The following is a 21396-nucleotide window of genomic DNA, read 5'->3' on the forward strand; positions in this document are numbered from 1 at the left end:
GTGAATACACAATCACAAAGTTTTAGACTTTGCCTCTATCCTGCTTCCCTTTAGTAGGTGTGATTGGCATGTGATGAGTTAGCTCACCCAGCTTGTCAGAGATGTAGTAGTCTAAGACATTCCCTTTTGCACCAATTTAAAACATTTCTGTGTTCCTCAGAAGTACAGGATATATGCATCCAGAAAAAATAGGATCCCAGATCTGCTAATGGGCCCATACAACATTCATCTTGGCTCCAGCTCTTTCAGTGCAGAAGAACAGAGAAGCTGGAGGGCAAAAGACCACATCCTTGCTAGAATTCCTTTTTGTCTTTCAATGGCTGAAGTCTCCCGTTTAATTGATTTACAACAGGAAGAGATAAAGTGCCCTCAGAATGATAATTCTCTCCTCATAAAATAGGGGAAACATGTTCAAAAATAGCCCTGGAAATGAAAGGCTCCAACTCTGCACATTTCCACAACAGGCAATCCCACTGAATTCAGCAGAAGTTCAGCAGAGGTAATTTAGCTAAATCCAGCTACTTCACCTTGCTTGAACCAAAGATGCTACATTCACTCAAGCAAATTCAAATGTAGACTAAATATCAATTGCCATCAAGCCAAAAAAAAAAAAAAAAAAAAATCAGGGATGAACTAATGAAAAAGTAATACATAATTCTGAGTGTTAACTAAATCTGGATTATTCTACATCACCAAAGTACAAAACCAAAATATATAGAGGAAACCTGGAAAAAACTGGAGCCTGCCACATGGCAATTTAGAATCAGATCTATAATAATGATTTCAATAAATGATAGTATATGATAATTACTATCTAGTACCTGAAAAACCTGGGCTGATGCTCTAGATTGTTTTCTTCTAGCACCTTCCGTCGTTCTCTCTGTAGCTGCTCGATCCTCTGCTTTTGTATTTCAGCTCCTTCAATATTCCCTTCTTCTAGAAACCTGCAGCAGCAGTGATATGAGACAATTGGTCTCCTGCCTCCAGGAGAATCTAATCTTTCCAGCAGGTATTTCACAGTGTTTGAAAGGGAAACAGCTACCTCTGCAGACAACTGCACTATGAAAAAGCACTTAAGGAAGACTAACTCTTGTAACAAGCTCAGAGTCAGAGTTATATTAGATTCTTCTACTTGGAAATTTGCAAAAGTAAAAATTTCACGGCAGAAGGAAGTTTCAAGTGTCTCAGTTTTTGGTTATTCAAATACTGTATGCTCAACATCCAGTACCTGAAGTACTGAAGTTTTAACATCCTTGGAAAGGCAGTTATCTAGAAGCATCCAAGAGCCAATTTTAGGACACACTTCCATAATGACTAGAGCATTTCTCCCTAAGTGATTACAATGTCTGTTTCAGATGCACATTAATGTAAAAATAGAAACACACTGCAGGTATCTACACAAAATAGTCTTGAGTCTAGGGTAAAGTGAGTGTACAGAAGATTAAGAACTATTTCAGGAAAATATTTCAGAATTTAAGCTTCTTACCTTTGGTCTGGCCTAAAGCGTGTATCAGTGGATGGGAGTAATGACCTGGTTTGCAGGTCCAGTTCATTTAACTCCAGTGCAAATTGAGTAAATCCATACCACTGTTCATAATCTTTAGGCATCGGATCTACAGAAGAAAAGAGTACATTCAGAATTCCAACTAAATGCTATTATCTTGAGAAGGAAAAGTTCAAGCTCCCTCCAGTCATTTGTTTATCCCTGATCCACAGTGTCAATTCTGAGGGAACAAGAGGTTTTTAATAATGTGACAAAAGAGAACATCCCCCTGATAATTGCACTGCAACAAGACAGATTTCTGTTCTCCCAGCTGAATCACAGCACAACAGTGATGAAGGCCATGCTATTATCATAGTGTTTTTTCAAACCACAGCAGAAAAAACCCCATGAGCTTGGGAGAAATTCAGCTATGGCTGTCATTACAGAACTGAGCTTTGTGGGCTATCCTCAGGTGTTTAACACATGAAATAAACAACACTTCTCTGCAGTAGCAGTAGAGGAGTTTGTTCCTTTTTCTTCCCCTTTTTTTTTCCTTCCTGCTAGAGTCCTCAATACCCACTTCATGCCCAAATATGAAAATGAGGGAGAGTGGAGAAAATGCAGGAAGCTGTGGGATTAAGTTCTCGTATCATTTAAATGATACATTCTTCTGATCTAACTTCTAAATGCTTGACAAAAATCTAATATTCTATGAAGAAATAACAAGAAATTGGAGCCTAATAAAGAGATGAAAACAGTAAGCTTATACTCAAGCAGATCTCAGTTTCTGTGCATGAGCCATTCTGATCACTAACTTGCTCTCCATATGCAGTTTGAAGATGAAGTTGTCCCACAGTATAAACTTTCATGCCACTTCCCAAAGAGTCGATGCACAACTTTCCCAGATTTATCCATGACACTGCCTTCAATCTCATGTGCATTTGGATTCCAGTACTTTGCCTAGAATTAAAAGGAACAAGGGAAATAAAGGTGCATAAGAGCTCAAGTGCAGGCCATTTTGCCATGCCAGAGCACCAGGCTATAGAGCAGTTTTCTGAAATTAATATTCATTTAGGTGTGCATTACAATAGCATATGCAAACAATTGCTGTAAGTGCCATTAAAATACTAACTTATTAGTATGTCAGCTTATCAAAATACTAACATTGAGAATTGTATTTATTTTGTTTGCCTTTTTTTAGGGGCAGTACGAGGTAAAGAGCACCTGACCTTGAATTTTGCCCAAAGACAGTTGACCCTGAGTCCTGACTTGGTTACCTACATCTCTCCCAAATTTGCAGAAGAGGAAGAGAAGGAAATCATACATTAATCTCCACTTTAAACAATTTACAATATCAAAGGTGTAAGATTTGCAGGCTCTCAGTCTTTAATATTTGAGCTTTAAACATTCATTGCAGCTATGAAAATACATTAAAGTACCTTCAAGTATTTGGGAAGAAAAAAAGCACCCTAATGCTTCTTGGAAAGCACAAAGTATTCAGGGAAACAAAAAACTTGCTGGGGAGCATGCCATGATGCTTAGGTACACTGAAGTACTTCCCTTGTACCTGTATGGTCTGTTGTATGTTGATGGAGCCTTTCTCCATCAATCAGATACAGAAAATGGAAGTTAAGGTAAATCTCTTAGGATGATTTGCAAAACTATTTATCAGGTTAGAAATTTTAGCATTGCTTTACATTTTCATTGATTTTCCTTTACTAAGAAATCATCTATTGCCAAAAACTAAATTTAATTTCAGCTATAAGGACAATTCCTGAAGAAGTCATATATATTGTACTTGTACTGAAGCAAAAACTTTGAGTAACACCACAACCTCTCACTTAAACTCCTCTGAGTACCTGCAAAGGGCTAGAAAATAACATCAGGAGAAGCACCCTGCATAAGCACTGGTCCTACAGCTGCTAAATGAATTCAACCACAGCACTTGCCAGTGGGTTAGCAGGAGGCATGTGGTAAACCACTGTCGGTAGACAGTGCCTACATCTCTCTTCAAACCCAGAGTACGTTTTCCATGATATATTCCTTTCCCCATAATTCCTCCATTTCCAGTGGAATCACTCAAGAAAGCTGTTGCTTCTCTTTTTTGTCTGGCTCTGCCTAGTGAGTGGTAGTTCCTTCAAAGCTAAAGTTCTCAATGAATCACAGGTAATTACAGCTTGTAAGCAGAAGTAGTGAGCTCCAGCAGAGAGCATCCTCCCACTGCTGTGCCTGTTAGAAAAGGCAGTGCCAATATTGCTGTGATTACTGCGGTGGTTACCTTTATGAAAGTCAGTTTGCAGTGGCAAGTGTCATCATTAAGATTTTTTATGATGATCTCTCCATAGTGTTCAATCCATCTTTGTCCACTTAAGATGTTATGGATGCAAGATGTCACCTTGTTCCATGCAAAATGGTCTTTAAAACTGCAAGGAAAAATACACGCAAGAAAAGTCTCATGCCATGGTCAAGTGAGCTCAAACTTGAGAAAAAAAAAATTTGCAGAGAACCTGATTAGAGAAACCAAATAAACTAACTTTTTTTTTACTAGAATGCTTCATCTTCTTGTTCCACACCTTCTCAAAAACAAACCCTATAACAATAATCCCACCTCCCAGAAAATCCTTTTCACTTCTGCTGTATACTTTGGTCTTGAATTCAGTTTTTTCTCAATTTACTTGTCCTTCTTTACCAATTTTAAGTTTCCAGAAGTAATCATTCTGGTATCTTCTACAGTCTGAGATACCCATTCCAAGCTTGTAACACAGGGACAATGGAAAACACAAGGACATGGGCCACCAGAGTGATCCGGACATGTACTGAGAGGAATGAGTTTGGTTCAAGCTCTCAAAGCTAAGCCTAATGTGTGTGCTTTAGGCAAGAGCAAGAGCTCTCACCAGGCAGTTCAAGATGCAGCTGCACACTGGAAAACAGCAGACAGGGAGAGATAAACAAATACCAATAGGAATACAACATTTTACCTTTTATGAAAGTAGATGCTCTTATAAAACAGCTTTATAAAGAATCAAGGAAAGGAAAAGTCTCATGAAGACATATATTCTACAATTTGTTCTGGGTATGGATGGCCAACTCACTACTGGTAAGGTAAAATATAAACTTACAAAGCACCAGTTTCCCTGCAGCAAGTGCCTCACACACATCCTGTGAAGTTATTACAATCTTACCTTAACCTCCCCTTAACTTGCTTTCACTTGCTGCTTTGTAAGGTGTTGGGGTTTTAGTTTAGTCTTAGTTTTTTTCCTGTTAAAGGAATTTTCTCCCATATGCATGTTGCTAGGGGACAAATAGCTGTACTTAAGAAAGACAAAGAGAAAGTGGGGCGGGCCTGGCTACTCCTTTGTCTACACCTGGGTGTGGGGTCAGTTCGCTCTGAGTGTCCGGAGAGAGAAGCTGCAGAGAAAGGAGCTGCTGTTTCTTTTTGGCCGTTCTTCTCTTCCTGCTGGAAACAACGCTGGGACCCCAAAAGCCGCTTTTCCTGCCCTGCTGGAGGCCGAGCTGTGGCCGCCCTGCCCCGCTGCTGCTGCTTCGAGTTTTCGCTACGCTGTAGCTCTGCTCGCCCTGCCTGCCTGGGCATCCGTGGGGTTCTCCCATCTGGATACATCTCGCCTGCCACCCGGGATTTGCGTTCGTCCCTGCCGCTCTATCCTGCCGTTCCTGAGAGTCCGGGATCGGCTGCCCAGGGGTTTGTGAAGCCTTTGTCCCATCCCTTCCCGGGATCCCAGGGCACCGGTGCCGCGTACTCCCCGAGCTCGCTCCGGAGCGCCCCCTGCAGCCGCGGGGGAACCATCGCACCTGCCCTGCTCACCGGGAGCCGCCAGCGCCCCTGCCGGCTGCGAGCGGAACTGCACCCGAGGGGAAAGGGCCCGACAGCCGAGAAGGCTGGGACTGGGTTTGTGTGTGCTGTTACTGCCATAGTTGTTGTTACTTTGTTTGACTGGTTATACACATATAGATATAGATATATATATATATAGTAAAGAACTGTTATTCCTATTTCCCACATCTTTGCCTAAAGGCCCTTGATTTCAAATATAATAACTTGGAGGGAAAAAGGGTTATATCTGCCACTTCAAGGGGGGCTTCTGCCTTCCTTAGCAGACACCTGTCTTTCAAAACCAAGACATAAGGGCACACACAAGGACAGTTTGTACAGACTAGCAGATATGCAGCCAATTTATCCCACAGTAAATTGTTTTTCTGCCCTTACCTATGCAGGTCACATGCTTATCACAAATGCTAAAAAAACAATGGTTTTGTTTCAAAATGAACCTTAATACTAATGCTTAATTTTTCCCTATAGCCTTGGCACCTTTTTTTGTACCCAATTCTGTATCAAATCCACAGGGATACAAACCAGCACATGGAGATCACAAATGAATCAGATTGCTTTCCAGTTCATCAGCCCATCACAGGCCCTAATATATTAATTAACTTGGCTCTGAATGCTCATTCACATCCTAGAAACCTTTCATTCCAAAGCTTAGGGTAGGTGCTATGAACATAACATGGTTTATACATTACTTTTGAGATACTATCTTACTGTACTACAATTTTATCCACTCAAAAGGAAAAGGCATGCTTGGTTTGAGGAATGCTAGGTTCTTGAATCCTTTGGCTGGGTTTTTTTTTTTTTTCAGATGGTGGAATAATTAATTTTGTACTCTCTCATTGGAAAACAGATTTAATTGGAACAATACTCAACCTTTAGACCCCTGGTTCTGCAAACATGATGGATATAAGCCAGATTTTAAGGGATTTAAATTGCTCATCAATAATGGGCACTCTGACAAGCCAGCATCTGAACATTGCAGATTTTTATTTAAAAAAACCAAAAGAAAACAAAACAACGATTCTCAACTCTTCACTACAGTGGCTGCTTGCTTGGATAATAAACCCCAGATACGTAACTGGTTCTACTTAACACTTACAGTAATTACTTCTGCAGTGGTGATGGCTGTTGGCCTCGCCTACAGACCAGAACCCCGTGGTGTTGGGGTCCCTACATGTACAGTAACAAAAGACAAACCCATATTCAAGCAAAAAAATTCATAGCTTCCTTTACCCTGCAGTTTTTCCCTGTGAGTTTAAAATGCATTAAGGTTGAAATTCAACTGAAGTATGAAAATACCAACTTCTCTTTTTTCAGTGGTGGGTTTTTTTTTTTTTTTTTCACTGTTTGTTTTTCATAACCTTTGAAAGAGTTAGTGCTTCTGATTTATGCTTCTGGTTTTGGTTTGGTGGGGTCTTTCTTCCTCTGCTTTTCTCTTTAAATTAAATCATAGTCACCAATTCTTCCAAAGGTCTAGCAGGGCAGAGCAGAGCTTGCTGTCCTCTGAATGAATGTGGCTCAAGTGTGTGCAAGCACATCTGTGCCTGTGCACGAGCAGCAGTGCCCGACTGCAGCACTTACGCGGGAAGAGTTACATGTGTTGTGCCAACTGGAACAATTTCCATTGACTTTCCCCAGAATTTGTTTTTCCATCTGACATCTGGAACAAGAAGGAAAAAAAGACAGGTTTAGTCATAGGTGGGTGAATCAGGCTGTTTCTGGGCTCTACTTTGTTTTCAAGAAATTAAATATAACAAAGTGTAGCAGAAGTATTCAGAGAATGTTGTTGGACCTTCGAACACTGGTTGGTGGGTTTGTTGTTGTTGCTGTTTGTTTTGTTTATTTTCATTGTATTATTGGTTATTTAAATAGCAAAGTAACAGATGTTTAACAGTCCTCTCAAAAAATTTTTCAAAAGAGAAATTTGAATAAGGTGTAGGTAGCATATACTTGTCTGCTATTCAGCTGCTAGTGAATGAATGCAGACATTTTCAAAATCAAAAGCAGAATTTCAAACAAAAATATAACAAGAACATCCACAGTCAAGAGGTTAAAGAGGGTTTCAAAGGGCACGAAATGGCAGAGGGATTTAGTCCAACTCGCTCTGTAAGTTTAACTGGTCTTTTGAAATCTTGTTTGAATCACAGAAAGAAGTGTCCAAGTCTCACGTCATTTCTTGATAAAGGTAAGAAAATTCAATGCAAGTTTAGCCAAATTCATTTAGCAAAAGCACCAGAAGAGAAAGAAACAAGCAGCATGGCAAAAGGGCTGTTGAGTTACACTGGGCTAGATATTCAAGCAGTAACATTCATAGTAACTTCAGAGCTCAGGGGAACAGCACCCTTCCTATACTAGACTCTAGGAACTCCGTTCCCTGCCTGACATGAAAAAGAGGGGAAAATTCAACTCTATCTCAAAAAGATGCTAGTTCTAACACAAGGAAAATGAAACACTGTTTCCTGTACAATTCTCGGGGGAAACTCTTATGCTGGCTGAGAGATAGATGCCCAAACCACAATTAGGAGATTACTCAGGTATCTCCTGAGTATGTAAGTACAAGTGATGAGTGAGCCACACCAAGCTGCCTAGCATTGCAAAGATAGAATGGGATATAGGAAGAATGCATGCAAGAAAGTAATTTTTCTTATCACATGAGAAAAGGACCTTTTGGGTTTTTTGGTTTTGAAGTCTGATGCTGGGTCAGCATCTTCAGTGACAGTGATACTCGTTTGTGATTCCTATACTGCACAACAAGGGCTCCAAAGCTACTTCAAGTATGATGTTGTTGAGACAAATTCTGTCCTGGCTTTCTTCTCTTCGGCAGTGGGATGGAAGACAAAAGGCAAAGGTACACCCTACTGAGTTTAACAGTTAAAGTGCATTACCAGATTGTGCCAAATTCTATGTTCTCATAAATGGCAAAGCTGTCCCACAGAGATCAGCATGTGGGAAACATCTTGGGAGCCAGTGTGCAACTATCATGCAAGAATTTTAGGACAGAAGAGAAAAAGCGAAGTGTTATTTCAAAGCTATGCTCACACTAATTCAGGCACAGATGCTGTAATAGCTGAAACTTCCTTCATTTCCACTGCTCATGTGTCGACACTCCTCTGCAAAAGCAGAGCCAGCTTCCTAAGTCATGGAAAGCTATTTCCAAACTATTGGTCCCTGTCAGAGCCCATTCTTCCAGTTCACTAGAAATGATCAAGAGATTTCTTGATGATGAAACACATGAACTAAGGTCAGTGTCTGGTGGGATGACAGTGACAGCACTACTCTGGCAATGTTGCCGTCTCCTTTTCAGCTGAGAAGGTGACACAGTAAGTGAAAAGATCTTTGCATATGGAAAGAACTGAACTTACTGACAAGCTGCCTTTATGATTAAATTGGTGTTCATCTTTCCACATAAGTCAATATAGCCTCATTACAAGAGGTTGCAGCATTTAAAAACTGCCTTTACAATGGAAAAAAAATCATAATCTAGCCCTCCTAATAAGCTCAGCTAGCCACATTTAAAAACAAAGCAAGCAAAAACCCCCAAGGCCTGCTGCACCCTGAATGTCCTGTGCTCATTGAGACCAATCTCAGACTCTCACATTAATCAGATTCTCAGCTCTCATTATTACAGAAGAACTTCATTCTCGAAACAGAAGTGTTAAAATATTTGAGTGATAACAGTTGTCAAGATCTGTTAATAAAAATAGATGAGACTTATTTGTTTAAGACAGGCTGCTATCTAGTCTTATTTATACAGTATTCAAGTTACTGAATAAATTTTTGGTCATCTTAGCTTCTGGGCTAAGAACAAAAGGATCCTTGTGTCCCTGTATTTGTTTACAAAGCAAAGAATTACATATAATAATAAAACCCAGACTAATGGTTCCAATTTCTGTTCAGTATGGCTCCATCTGTAATAACTATAATCAAGTCAGCAGAGTCAATCAGAAAAAAAAAAACCCAACAAAATGGCTACATTGTGATTTGACAAACTCCTGGGTGAAAGATTTTTAAGTAAGTTAAAAGGCATGGTTATGTTTTGTGTACCCCTCAGAATTATCTAACCACAGGTACTGTTACTGGCTGACACCTTCACTAGCAGTACACAGCCAACAAAGCTCCAACACACACCTTTTGAAAAAACATTAGTAGTCAAGCAGCACAAAATCTGTAATAATGCCAGCAGAGAAAGAGAAAGTAAAGGTATTTATCCTTGCTGTTACGCTCATTTTTGAAAATTGCTTTCAGAACAGGTTTACAAGATTTTCCAAGGTTCAGGATTTAACTTGTAGTTTTTTCATGCTGTTTTCAAGCTTGTTTGTTTTATAAATAGCTTGAGATACAATTCTTCTTTACTAAAGACCAACATCCCCCCCAAAACCCCAAGCAAAGCTGATTTTAAAGGAGATACTTGTATATGAAAATAATAATCAATTAATGTTATGTAAAAAAAAATCCAAACACAGCAAAGTATCTTGCGAATTTCTATAACAGGAGAAGATCCAAGTAAGAAGCATGCAAATAAGTACAGGCTAGCATTTCATAAAACCATTCTGATACAAATTTAACCAAGGCATGTCAACTTTTCCTAATTTCTGGATATTTTGTGTTAGACATACAATGAAAATATTATGAACACTGTAAAAGTTAATTATAGACTGAAGAGTTACCTTGCCAAAAAGCAAAGTTCACAGATTCAGCATGGCATGCAGAAATAGGTGGATGGTGACTGACCTAATAGCAAGACATGAAAGGAGAAGGGGGAAAAAAAGATTAACATATGAACACTTGAACAGTCATTTTGGTTTGGTTTCTTTTGGGTTTTTTCTCCTTCATTCCCATATGGTATTTACAATTTGAACATTTTCTTTCCCTTTGCAGTTGTGTCCTGAAGGGGGAGGCAGTGGGATTAATAAAGGTTCTGAGACCTAAGATGCCTTGAAAGAAATGGAGAACACTTATTTTAAAAGGCCTGAGATGGTATGTAGCTAGATTTTCACTCACACAAACTTTGTACACTGTCTCTAAGGTGATAATTAAATTTACCCTTAGGACCTCTTGATAGATTAACAAAAACCACACTTGGAGCGTTCAGACAAGAATTTTTAAAAAACCCCAAAACCCAAAAACACATGAAGGGCCAAAAGCTTATGTACAGTAAATAACCACAAAACCCTGAGTATGAGGGAGGAGATAGTGATCAGCATTTCTAAACGGGCCAGGCGCAAAGAAATCAAGCCACGAAATTCCATCCAGCAATCCCTACTACTGCAGCAGTGACACCCCAGGTGTTTCTAGTGTGAAACTAACCACATGCACTGCACTTCATCAGCTTTGGGCATTAGCATGTGCATGAATTAGGGCAACCACCAAACTAGCAAAGCAAGGACTGTGAGTAAATAAACAATTCAGAGTATTAAAATGCAACCGTAAATAAAAAAAAGCACAAAAAGCAGCCACTCCTCCTCAACTTGAACTCTCCCTTCTGGGTGAACACGACTATCAACTGACCAGGACCAGCTCTTAGATGTGTAACGCCTGCTGTTCCTTGGGCAACTTTATATTCAAGTGAAATCACTATTTCTCACTATGAATTTAATTTCTTAACCATCTACATGGCTCAAATCAACTTTTACTTTTTTTTTTTTTTGTTACTCATTTCACAAATCTCTTATTGAGCATTTTTTCCACAGGCATCCAGTTATTTATTGAACATCCTCCACTTGGTTAAAAAAAAAAAAAAGAAGATAAAAGTACTAATTGCTCTCAACTGTGGCCTAATCCAGCAAGAGCAACATTCTGTCTCTTACACACTGTACCGAGATTAACCCCAGATGTCACCATAATACATGGGTTAAACTTAGCTCTCACTTAAACTGTTATAATGCCAGGCTAAGATCATGGTGCTATAGCAGGAGTTATTCTAAACTCACTAGTGATAGAACAGAATCTTTGTTATTTTATACCTTTTGCCCCTCTATTCCATGGATTACATTCTGCCTGCACTAACAAGGTATCTGGAGTAAGCATCAAAATGCTTGTGCAAGCAATAAGCCACTGTTCCTGATGTAAAGAGAAATATATAATGCTTGTAAGCTGCATTAAATTTCTTTCCTCCTATATTGTCCTCCCTTCCTAGTATTTCTTCACCCCATACTCTTACCATAACTTTACCACTCTATAAACTCACGTCGCTTATTTCATATATTAGAACAACAGTTGTTAATAGAACAAGCTCACGTAGTAATATTCTTCTTTATAAAAACTAGCCTTTGTACTGGTTTACCCACTATTCAAGTGAAAATATCTTCCTTTAATTCAGTGTAACATCAAACCCAGTACTAACCTTTATTCACCACTTTGTTACTCAAATTTGATGCTGTGTGGGTACTTGCAGTGCTCTATACACATCATCTTAGTAGTGGAGTAGCACAGTGAAGAACCAGATACATTACTTGAACCTTAAATTTCATTCTTGCTTTGACTGTTTTACTTTTTGTTGGGTTTTCTTTTCTCTCCTTAGTTTTACTCTTGCCTGTGACATTTCCTGAGACTAAGGAAAGATCACATAATATTCCTTTTTGTCAGTTCTAAAACATAATGTGCAAAATGCTGTACCTTCACAGGCACAAAAGCACTTTTCATTTCCTACAGAAAGCCTCTTAGAAGTCCTTCTCTGATCAAGTTTCTAGCTTGCACACTTTTGCCCCCTGCACTTTTTGTATTTTTTCTGTTATGTCTAGACAGAATAAGACAGCTTTCAGTCATTCTTACTTTGCTAGGCACCAGGTATTTGAGTTTTATCTCTTTTTAACATATGCTTCAAGTTTAGTAATTTTGGTCACTTGGCTGGTTTAAATTTAATATTTTTCACCCATACTTAATAATTATTCTCCTACTGGGGAATTATCTTCATGAACACTTGGACCATGATGTGCTGTATACATCCTTCACCTACTCGGCTGTGGTAGCAGATTTGAAAGGCTTAGCCTACTAAATATTTGGAGAGGAAGCAGAAATAGTCATGGTGCCATTGGAAATACTTGTGGTTGATTGACTCACACCAACAGATACATTTGTTATAAAAGAAGACATTAAACAGCTGAAGATACTGAACTATTTTTAATGATCACACACAAAAGAAAATGACAAGAATGTAAACTTCTGTTGCAGTTGTGATCAGATTTCAGCATGGGGAATTGCACTCTACTTAACCAAGTTATCTTGTTACTGGAGCAGGCAGCCTGCCAGCCTTTGCTCCTCGAGTGTCAGCTGCTGGTTGTGACGTTCCATGCCAGACTTAGCAGACTTTTCTCAAAAAACAATTCTCTTTGTTTATAATTCAGCAAGGTCCCTTGAGTTTTGCTGGGCTCAGGTAATGTAAAGCAATTTTGTATTTTGCCATTAATTCTAGAGGATTCCAGCCACACATTTAGAATTCTGCAGTGTATCGAGTAGCAATTCTAAGGGTTGCAGCATACAATACCTGTTCTGCAAAGAACTGGAAACCCTTATCTTCACGAATACATTCATAGGTTTCTCCAAGCACAGGATTAAATGGCTTACTTCCAGCTCTGTAGTAACTGGATGCATAGGCAGAGACTGCAAAGGCAGCTATGTACACCTGGGAAGTACATATTTGGGACTTAGATTAATTAATTTACAACAGACACAAAAAAATAAAAGCAAGATTTATCCTGATTCTGTATTTCTCCCTTTATTTGCAAACTACAAATGTTCATACCTCCTATAAGCTAAGCCCTAGTTCACACATTAAAGAACTATTCAATTTTCAGCGTCATTCAATAGGTCAGGAATTATTAGGATCAGATACTGCAAATTTCATCAACTGAAAACAGCATTTCTGAAAAGTGTTTGAAACAGTTTAGCATTCTACAACACAGTTCAAAGCAGTAACCCTAAAAATCACTGTTAGATTTCATATAATAACTGGTTTTTATAGTTATATCTGTGACTCCGTAAATCTACCAACAATCCTTTCCATAAACATGGCACAGAAAGTACTGGATGAGTTTTCACCAACTTTGCTATTTCTAATGTTGTTTGACTTAAATTGTTTTGTCTCGACTGGGTGCTATTACCTAATCATGAAATTGTTGATCATGACTGACACACAGGCAGCCCTTCCAAATTTGTGCAGTCAACTCAAGCATAATATGAGGAATTAGAATTCAGGGCTGTTTGATTCAAGTCTCTTTTGTAACACGTTTTTTCTCTTTTCACTCCCTTTTCCTCATCTTGTGAAAGTGTAGATATTCTCTTTTCACAGCTTCAGAAAACAAATCCACTGCAGATAGGGTCTTTTATGAACTATTGCAATTACTATGCAACAGCTAGCATTAAATTTTGCTTCAGGAATTTCTCAAAGGCAAAGAATACACCAGTCCGAGGTAATTTCCAGATGCCTGGGTGTGGGAAGGAGAGAAGGCTTCTTTTCACTCCCTTTTGAACAACTACTGCTCATTTCCTTTTCCTTTTAGCATATGTTCTCAAGAGAACAAAAATAAGCTATGGACTGAAAACCCCAGTGAATGGCCACACCCTGGGAATAGGCCCTAAATTGTAACCCCTGAGTGTGTCAGAATGAGGAAAGAGACTTTTCAAACAGTATTTATAACACGACTACCTACTTCCATTTAATAACCTCATTTTAAGATAAGACATATTGAGTTGAAAAGGCTTAATTCAGTTTATGGGAAAATCTGTATCTTCCATTTACGAGAATTTAGGGAGCTTCTAATCCTTTATTTATGGGCTTGCATTTTAAGTAGCTCTTGTACACCTGGAAGCAGAACAACTGAAATGCACTTCTCTCTTGTTCTTTTGCCAAATGCAGAATTCAGGGTTCTGCACTGGCAGAGGATGACTCCATTATTGTACCCAATATACATAATACTGCCCGGTTTTGAGATCCTGAACATTTTGGATTAACCCCAAAACTTCAGAAAACTAGCTGTTAAAAAATATGGAGCTCATAGTTAATATAGAGATATCACAGTCATGTAGGGCTGGAAGATCCAGCATCTCTATGTACAGATGTGTTACCAGATCAGAACACCCCTGAAAAAGATATATTGTAGCTTTCATCTTTGACAGGGAATTATATAAATTTAATCCCCTCCTCCCCTTTTGCTGTAAATTTTTAATATTGCAGAGCAAGGGCTGCAAAACAGAACTAAGCTTCTTTTTTGTTTAAACTTGCAGAACAGCAAGGTACTTGAGGAGAGGGAGACTTTTTGAAAAAGCAACAGAAATGGAGCAGAAGAGTCAAAAATAGTGGCTATGTGAGTATGTACAGACACATTTGGAGAGTTTGCCTCTCTCAGCTGAGAGAAACAAAACAATGGAACAGAACATCTTCATTTCTTCAGCATTGCTTTTATGTTTACTCTGTTCTAATTCTACTGAATGTTACTAAGTGTTTGGAATAAGGTATTTACCATGCGTTCAAAGGGGTTCGGTGTGTGCGCTGCTTTATCCAGGAGCTCGCTGTACTCCAGCTCCTCGCAGAGACGCTGCAGGGTGTTCAGCGGCTCATTTAACTCAACTGGCATGGCCACTTTGGAGAGATCCTTTCCTATGTTATTCCTCAGGATATTCCATAGGCTGATGTTACTGGTGTTAGGGCATGGAGCTGGTAAACATGTTCTCCGTTTAGAATTGCATCCAATTCCGCTTTCAGAAATACAATCTGAAAAGAAGTGGCAGAGCAATTAAATTAACATTTTCTTAGTTTCATCCCCTTTGCAAACATACATTAAAATGCAACCATCTTTTCTTCTGTCAAAACTTCCTTCCACCCACGATTCATTTAAGTATTTCACTTGTGGTTTGAAGATAGCCTGTTATAAAAATGACAAAATTAAGAACAATATTTTACATACATTAACAGAAGTAAAATGCCAGGTACAAGAGATGCATAAAAATTACCTTATTTTCCCTTAAAGTCTGTAAGAAAAGTCTGCTCAGACTTTCCACTGAAGTTGAAAGAGTAAATATTATAACTATTTTATTTGTAATAGAGATGGATTCATATCTGTTTAGGGGACATAAAACCTCCTTCCTTGACAGACCTTCAATTAAGTTGACACTTCTCAGAAGGCGAGATGTAACTTACAGATGTAAGGATAATAACTACTCCTACTGAGCTCTTCCTACTTTTTTGAATACTCCTACCAGGGAAATTTACTGCACCACAAATTTACATTCAGGCTTTTCCACGTTGCTCCCCATGGCATTTAAACTTAGCGATGTTACTTTGAGATACGCCCATACATTGATGGAGAACTGACATGTTTTAAGGGTGGAAAAGGGAAAAGCTGAAGCAACTGTGCTTTGGGTTTGCTGAAGATAAAAAAAGAAAAAAAATGAAGACTCAAGTCAAGAGTCGTTGACACGAATATCTGAAGTCTGGTTGCTATATCAAAGCAATCAGAACAGGATAAATAGTTCTGAATGAAATGATTTGTAGCAAAATCCAAATAGAGCTACAAGCTTCTGCAACAGGCACTAGTCTGAAGTGATTACACTGCTTAGCTGTACATCACTTTTGTTTCAGAGAGGAATGTGTTTGCCACTGTAAGAACATATTTTATCTTTACACATCCTGAGGAGCACCTAGGAAGCTCCTGCCTTAGGATCAGTTACTATTTGGAAACATTTCCGCACAGCCTCAGTCTGTCAACCCCTGTCCTTTTCTGGCTTTCCTCACACAGCTCTGTCTTGAAGGAATTAAACCCAACCTGGGCAGCACATCTCTTTCTGTCCTACACATGCCTGAAGACTCCCTGCCCTTAAATGCACTTAACCAGTACTTCCTCTGCTCTTCCACTGACATAAGCACAGTATCAGCAGTGCTTCCAGCAGTGACAGGTGACCACAAGAACAAACTTCTCCATCCCTGCCAGCCCATGCCTCATGTGGAGTTTTTAAAGGGTAACCAGTAGCCTCAGAGTTTTGAGGAAGGAGTCTTTCCTGCCACTCAAACTAGAAGTCCTAATACCTCATATGACTGAGTTACTCTAACAAGGTCAGGTGAACTGTCCCTTGCCTGTATCTTTCTTTTTGCTTAAAAATGGCATGGGCACTATTGAGTCAAAAAATCTACCTGTAACAATTATACTGTTGAGAGTTAAGGAGTTGACTCCCATACTTCCCTATTGGAAGAATTTATTTAAGATCAGAAGAGGCCAAAAAGAAGGATGCTGCCTTAGATACCTCAGGAATGAGGTAAATGCTAGAAACCTATCCTTGTTTAAAAGAGCTCCCAGAAATGGGATTTGGCTATGTCTTTTGACAGCTTCTGATTAAAAGAAGAATACCAATTGACTCATTTATGTATTCTGGACCAGTCCATTAATTGAGGTAAGCTGCTGAAAAAACAGAGTAGAGCAAGAACTCCAATACTCAGATACCAAATTTTCTAAACAGTGAAGTTTGCCAACTCTCTGTTACAGAAAAGCCCATGCAGTTCTGGTTTGTAAGAGCTGTGACAGACAGGATGAATGACAAAGGAGATTTAGACATCTGACCTCCAGTTAGACTCAATGACTTTTGAGGCCAAACTGGACCATTATCAACATCTGATCTGACCTTCTACATTGCAGTGGCCAGAGGATTTTATCATAATCCCACAATTTATGGTGCAGCTAAAGCCCTGTAGGAAAAAGACATCCAGTTTTCTATTAATGGCAGTGGCAGGCTGCCCAAAGCACTGAAATAGCAGGTACCAGAAGCATGCAGAGGTGCTGCTTATACTGAAGAGCTTCAGTGACAGTCTTTGTTACAAAAAGATGAACTGCCACAATAATACAGCTTTCTAAGGTCCAGATCATGAGATAAATCGATCTGTATTCTTTCCTATCTTAAAAGAAAAAATTAAAAAATCTTCATTTTGAACAGTTACAGAACACTCGTCAAACTACCCAAGTTCATAGGAATCCACTGCTCCTTGGAGATGATCAGGAAACAGCTGCTAGTAAGAAATCACTGTTCAGCATTTTTGAAGATAAAAATACATTGTTAGAGGGGGAAGAACATTGTGGTTAGCTGAAATGAGTTGAAGGCAGGTTGTAATGACCAATTTTTCTCCTTTTTTTGAGTCTCCTCCTAATTAGAAGGACAAATTAGCATATGTACTAACAAGACTATAATGACTGAAACATGCAAGAAAAAAATTCTTATGGGCATGCACCAGACTTGCCAGTGTGTAATTATTCTCAGGTTCCTTTAAACAGTGAGTTCTGCTAAAACAACATGACTTCTGAATGCAGTTTCTAAATTGCAGACTGAAAAAACAGTGTGACAAGAAGAAAATTACTTTTTTAAAAAAAGAAAGCAGTTAGGCCTTGCTACTCTGAAAATCCTGTGGCAATGTGAAACTGAGAGGGAGTGGGAGTTGCATCAAAGAAGCCAAGAAAAGATGTTTCCCTGATGATACAGAACCACCATCCTGCTTAATCAACAGTGCCCAGATAAGCAGATTATCCAGAATCTGCTGTTCCAAACCAATCTGAGTCTATATGAGAAAAAACACAGTCTGTTTACATCTCAAAACCCGTAACATCTAATTATCTAGTAAGAGAAGAAAAAAGTATCCCAAACAAACAGAGACAAAAGTCTCAAAACATGGCATAAAAACCCACTGAACTTACCTAACGTTTGTCTTTCATTCTCCATGTCATTGCTTAGGTTATCTTCTGAGACATTATCACTGATATCACTTACATATGAGTCATCATCTGATACCTGAGTGTGGGGTGGGGAAAAAAGCAAGATACATCACTCATTAAAATAACCCCATATGCACGTGGAAAGTGTTACTTTCAGCTGCAATTATTGTTGTAATATAATTGAACTGTTTAAGCGGTGTTTCAGTACTACAGAAAAGTACTACAAAGTCCTAAGAAGAGACAACTAAATTTGGGAGAGATTGCCATAACTGAAGAATCTAACTTTAGTGGAGACATGCTTCATCTCCTTAGCCTCACAACTAGGAAGGCTTTCCTCATGTCAAAAGCCAAGGTTTTTATGGAGCCCAAGAGAGGAAACAATGATCTAATAAATTTCAATATGCATGACATCAGCTTCAAGGTACCTACAGGAACCACAAGGACAGGTATGAACAAGTATTTTTGTGATGCAATTCCCAGGGCACCTGTATAATGACTGAAGGCAGCCAGTACAATGTCTGCAGTATCTGCATACTAGCTACTTAATTGCCATCTGCCTTGCTGAGTATATAAGACTTCTTAATAATTGCTACCTTTTACAGTGAAGAGACAATGACAACAAATAAATATAAATGGCATATTAATTTCTAAATGTTTTGAAAATTTAAATTTTCTGGCAGTCTTCTGATGTACAGCTAGCACTCAGAAAGATTGCATGTCAATTAGCAGATAAGAAAATACATCTGAATGATGTCAATCTTCTTGCTCAGACCTCATTTTCTGAAGAACTAGCAGACAGCAGGACTTCCTGTGCATCAAAAAATTCTGTGAGAGAGTCAGCTATAGACAGTCTGCTTTCATTGGAGACCTGGTGAACCAGACCTCTGCCTTCTTCTCTTGAATTTTCCTGTTTAAAAGAAAAGAAGTTTTGAGCAGGGAAGTACCACCAACAACATTTGTGCATGCAATTCCACAGTCTCCTAACTTGAAGGGCTGTAAAACATTGGGAGAAGATTGCACATGCTCCTCTTCAATTTATGTAAAAGATAGCATATGTTTCAAAGTGGGATTTAAAACCAAAGTAAAACAGAGCAAAGAGAAGGAAAAAGAAGGAAAATAAAGCAATGCATATTGAGTAAATCACTTAAAAGTGCTGCATATAAAAATGCTTTGCTATTTGAATTATTTAGCCAGATATATCCAAGTGTATCATCAAAAAGCCCACAAAAGAACAGAACTCCCATCTCTTTATATTACATCCTAGATTCACATTCCTTCCTGTTCTTAGCAAATTAATTAATCATTGCTTAATGCAAAGCCTGCCGTAGAGTAGTCTACAAAATTCTGAGGGGTAAAGTTGCTTTCTTTATAATAGTATGTTTTCCTAGCTCTTTTTCTTCACCAATTTTCTATGCTGTGCTTTGGAAAGCATTCCTTCATATCCACACCTGAGATGTCTCCACATTAACCAAAACCAACATACTATTTAAGCCATGGAATCGGAATTGCTTTTGCTGCTGGAGGCACATTTGACTGCCACAGAGATCTTGACAGCCCCTCCCATGGAAGCTCAAGAGATCATTGGTGTAAGCAGAGCTCCAACAGGTGGCCTGGCAAAGGTGGGGTGACCAGTGAGACTTCTCATTCTGTGGTGGCAGTAAAAAAGCTGTCAAAGCTTGTGTGCTACTGTTTTCCCTGATAACTCCTCCAACACAAAGGAAATGAGCTATGCTGGCCCAAGGGAGTGTATTAGCTGCTCTGAAGATTTTCTGCATGAGGTGCTTTACTAACTTATAACCATGACTTCCCTATCATTAATTTTGCAGGAATTGTAGTATTTTATTTTCAGAACAACATAACGAACAGTCTGACAAGCCCATAATCAAGCTGACAAACCTTCTTTCAAAGTTTTTCTGTTGGTAGGTTTTGCTATTGTATGAAATGTTATTTGGTACACCCTGATAATGGTGACATGGAAACAAAACAAATGCTATATAAAAGACTTAAAAAACCCCTCCTTTTACAGCAGGGATAAAAGAGAACCTCAACATTGTCCCTCCTGTAGGAAGGCAGTTACACTAGCCTACAAGTAAAAAAAAAATACCTTACACATAAGCATTGCTACTGGGATTGTTTCCAATACTATTTTGAATCTGAGAAGGGAAGTGAGCAGGAAAGACTCATAAAAGAGCATCAGGTTTTTATATCTAACACATAAGCTTCAGGTTTTCTTGTTCCAAATTCCCACTTTGGCATGATGAATTACAATTAAATCACCCAATAGACAAACAAAACTTTTCCCTTATGCAAAGGCTTGAGATACTATTTTATACTGCTTCAATTTTCAAATTGGGTGTATCATAGCACCCGATGTATCATTTAGTGACAAGTTTTGTGCAATGGTCCTGTCTTCTTCAAAGCAGCACTACTGTATCACAGTCCTCAGACAATCTTAAAATGAAGCTTCTCCAGTATAAGTGATTTCATCCTTAAGTTCCATCCCAAGCCACGCCAGAGGGAATTTGTGAATGCAACCTCCAAAAGACCTTCTAAAAGCTATTTCTGTCACATGTGCCTCTGTGTGTGTGTATAGCACATAGCACAAGTTTCAGAAATAATCCGTCGTCATTGCAAAGACCTCCACTAAGTAAGAAAATAAAGAACTCCTGCAACTAAGTAACAGTGCATTAATGCTTTTCTGGATAGCAGTTTAAGTGCTGTTCAAATTCTCATGGGTTTTAAAGCAAAAGGCACTAGAATGATCAACTACCTAAAGGAAAAAAACCCCAAAACTGAACAGCTAAATATGACCAAAACACAGCTCCACTAAAACAGAACTGAACCAGAAGCGAACAGATGGAATCTGTTCTGGAATGACTAAACTGTCTTTAAAAATACAAGGAAATAATTAGTTACATAAAAGCCCCAGCACTCGAGTTCTAATGAAAGATTTATACTACAAGCACAGCAGAGGTTTCTGCATGAGTTAACATTTAGGAAAATCCATGATAAATAACACAATTCTGGCTTCCCTCACTAACACCATTAACACCTACATCTTATGACCTATAATTACCCCATATTCACATGCATTCTGCAGCGAGCCAAAAAACTGTCTGAACATCAGTGGAATCTCAAAATAAACTGGATACAGAAGATAACTGGCTAACTGGATATAGAAGACTCCCTGGCTTAACACAAAGAACACTAAATGGCTGAAAGGGTTCTTGTATGTACCATTAACTTTGATCCTTTCATGGAAATGTCTGATAATTGTTCTAAACCTTACATGATCCACACTGGTAGCCAACATTCTGGGCTAACAGCACTTAAACGGGCAACAAAAGATCTACAGAACTTAACAAGGGACTAAAAGG

The 21396-nt window shown here is 38.8% G+C and overlaps 1 protein-coding gene across 4 annotated transcripts in view; it reads right to left on the minus strand.

Moving 5' to 3' along the window:
• The window catches only part of OSBPL3 (oxysterol binding protein like 3), an 85971-nt gene that overhangs the window by 5289 nt on the left and 59286 nt on the right, over positions 1 to 21396 (minus strand). For all 4 annotated transcript variants that reach the window (XM_082302531.1, XM_082302529.1, XM_082302530.1 and 1 more), the window contains 10 exons: positions 18792 to 18926; positions 18002 to 18095; positions 14789 to 15039; positions 12814 to 12951; positions 9998 to 10061; positions 6912 to 6990; positions 3762 to 3906; positions 2299 to 2443; positions 1487 to 1613; positions 822 to 944 (listed from right to left, as the gene is read on the minus strand). In XM_082302531.1, coding sequence (XP_082158657.1) covers positions 822 to 944; positions 1487 to 1613; positions 2299 to 2443; positions 3762 to 3906; positions 6912 to 6990; positions 9998 to 10061; positions 12814 to 12951; positions 14789 to 15039; positions 18002 to 18095; positions 18792 to 18926 — 1301 coding nt within the window. The remainder of the gene's footprint in view (positions 1 to 821; positions 945 to 1486; positions 1614 to 2298; positions 2444 to 3761; positions 3907 to 6911; positions 6991 to 9997; positions 10062 to 12813; positions 12952 to 14788; positions 15040 to 18001; positions 18096 to 18791; positions 18927 to 21396) is intronic.

Source organism: Coloeus monedula (genome assembly GCF_965178545.1).
Source record: "Coloeus monedula genome assembly, chromosome: 1".
Classification (NCBI taxonomy): Eukaryota; Metazoa; Chordata; class Aves; order Passeriformes; family Corvidae; genus Coloeus; species Coloeus monedula.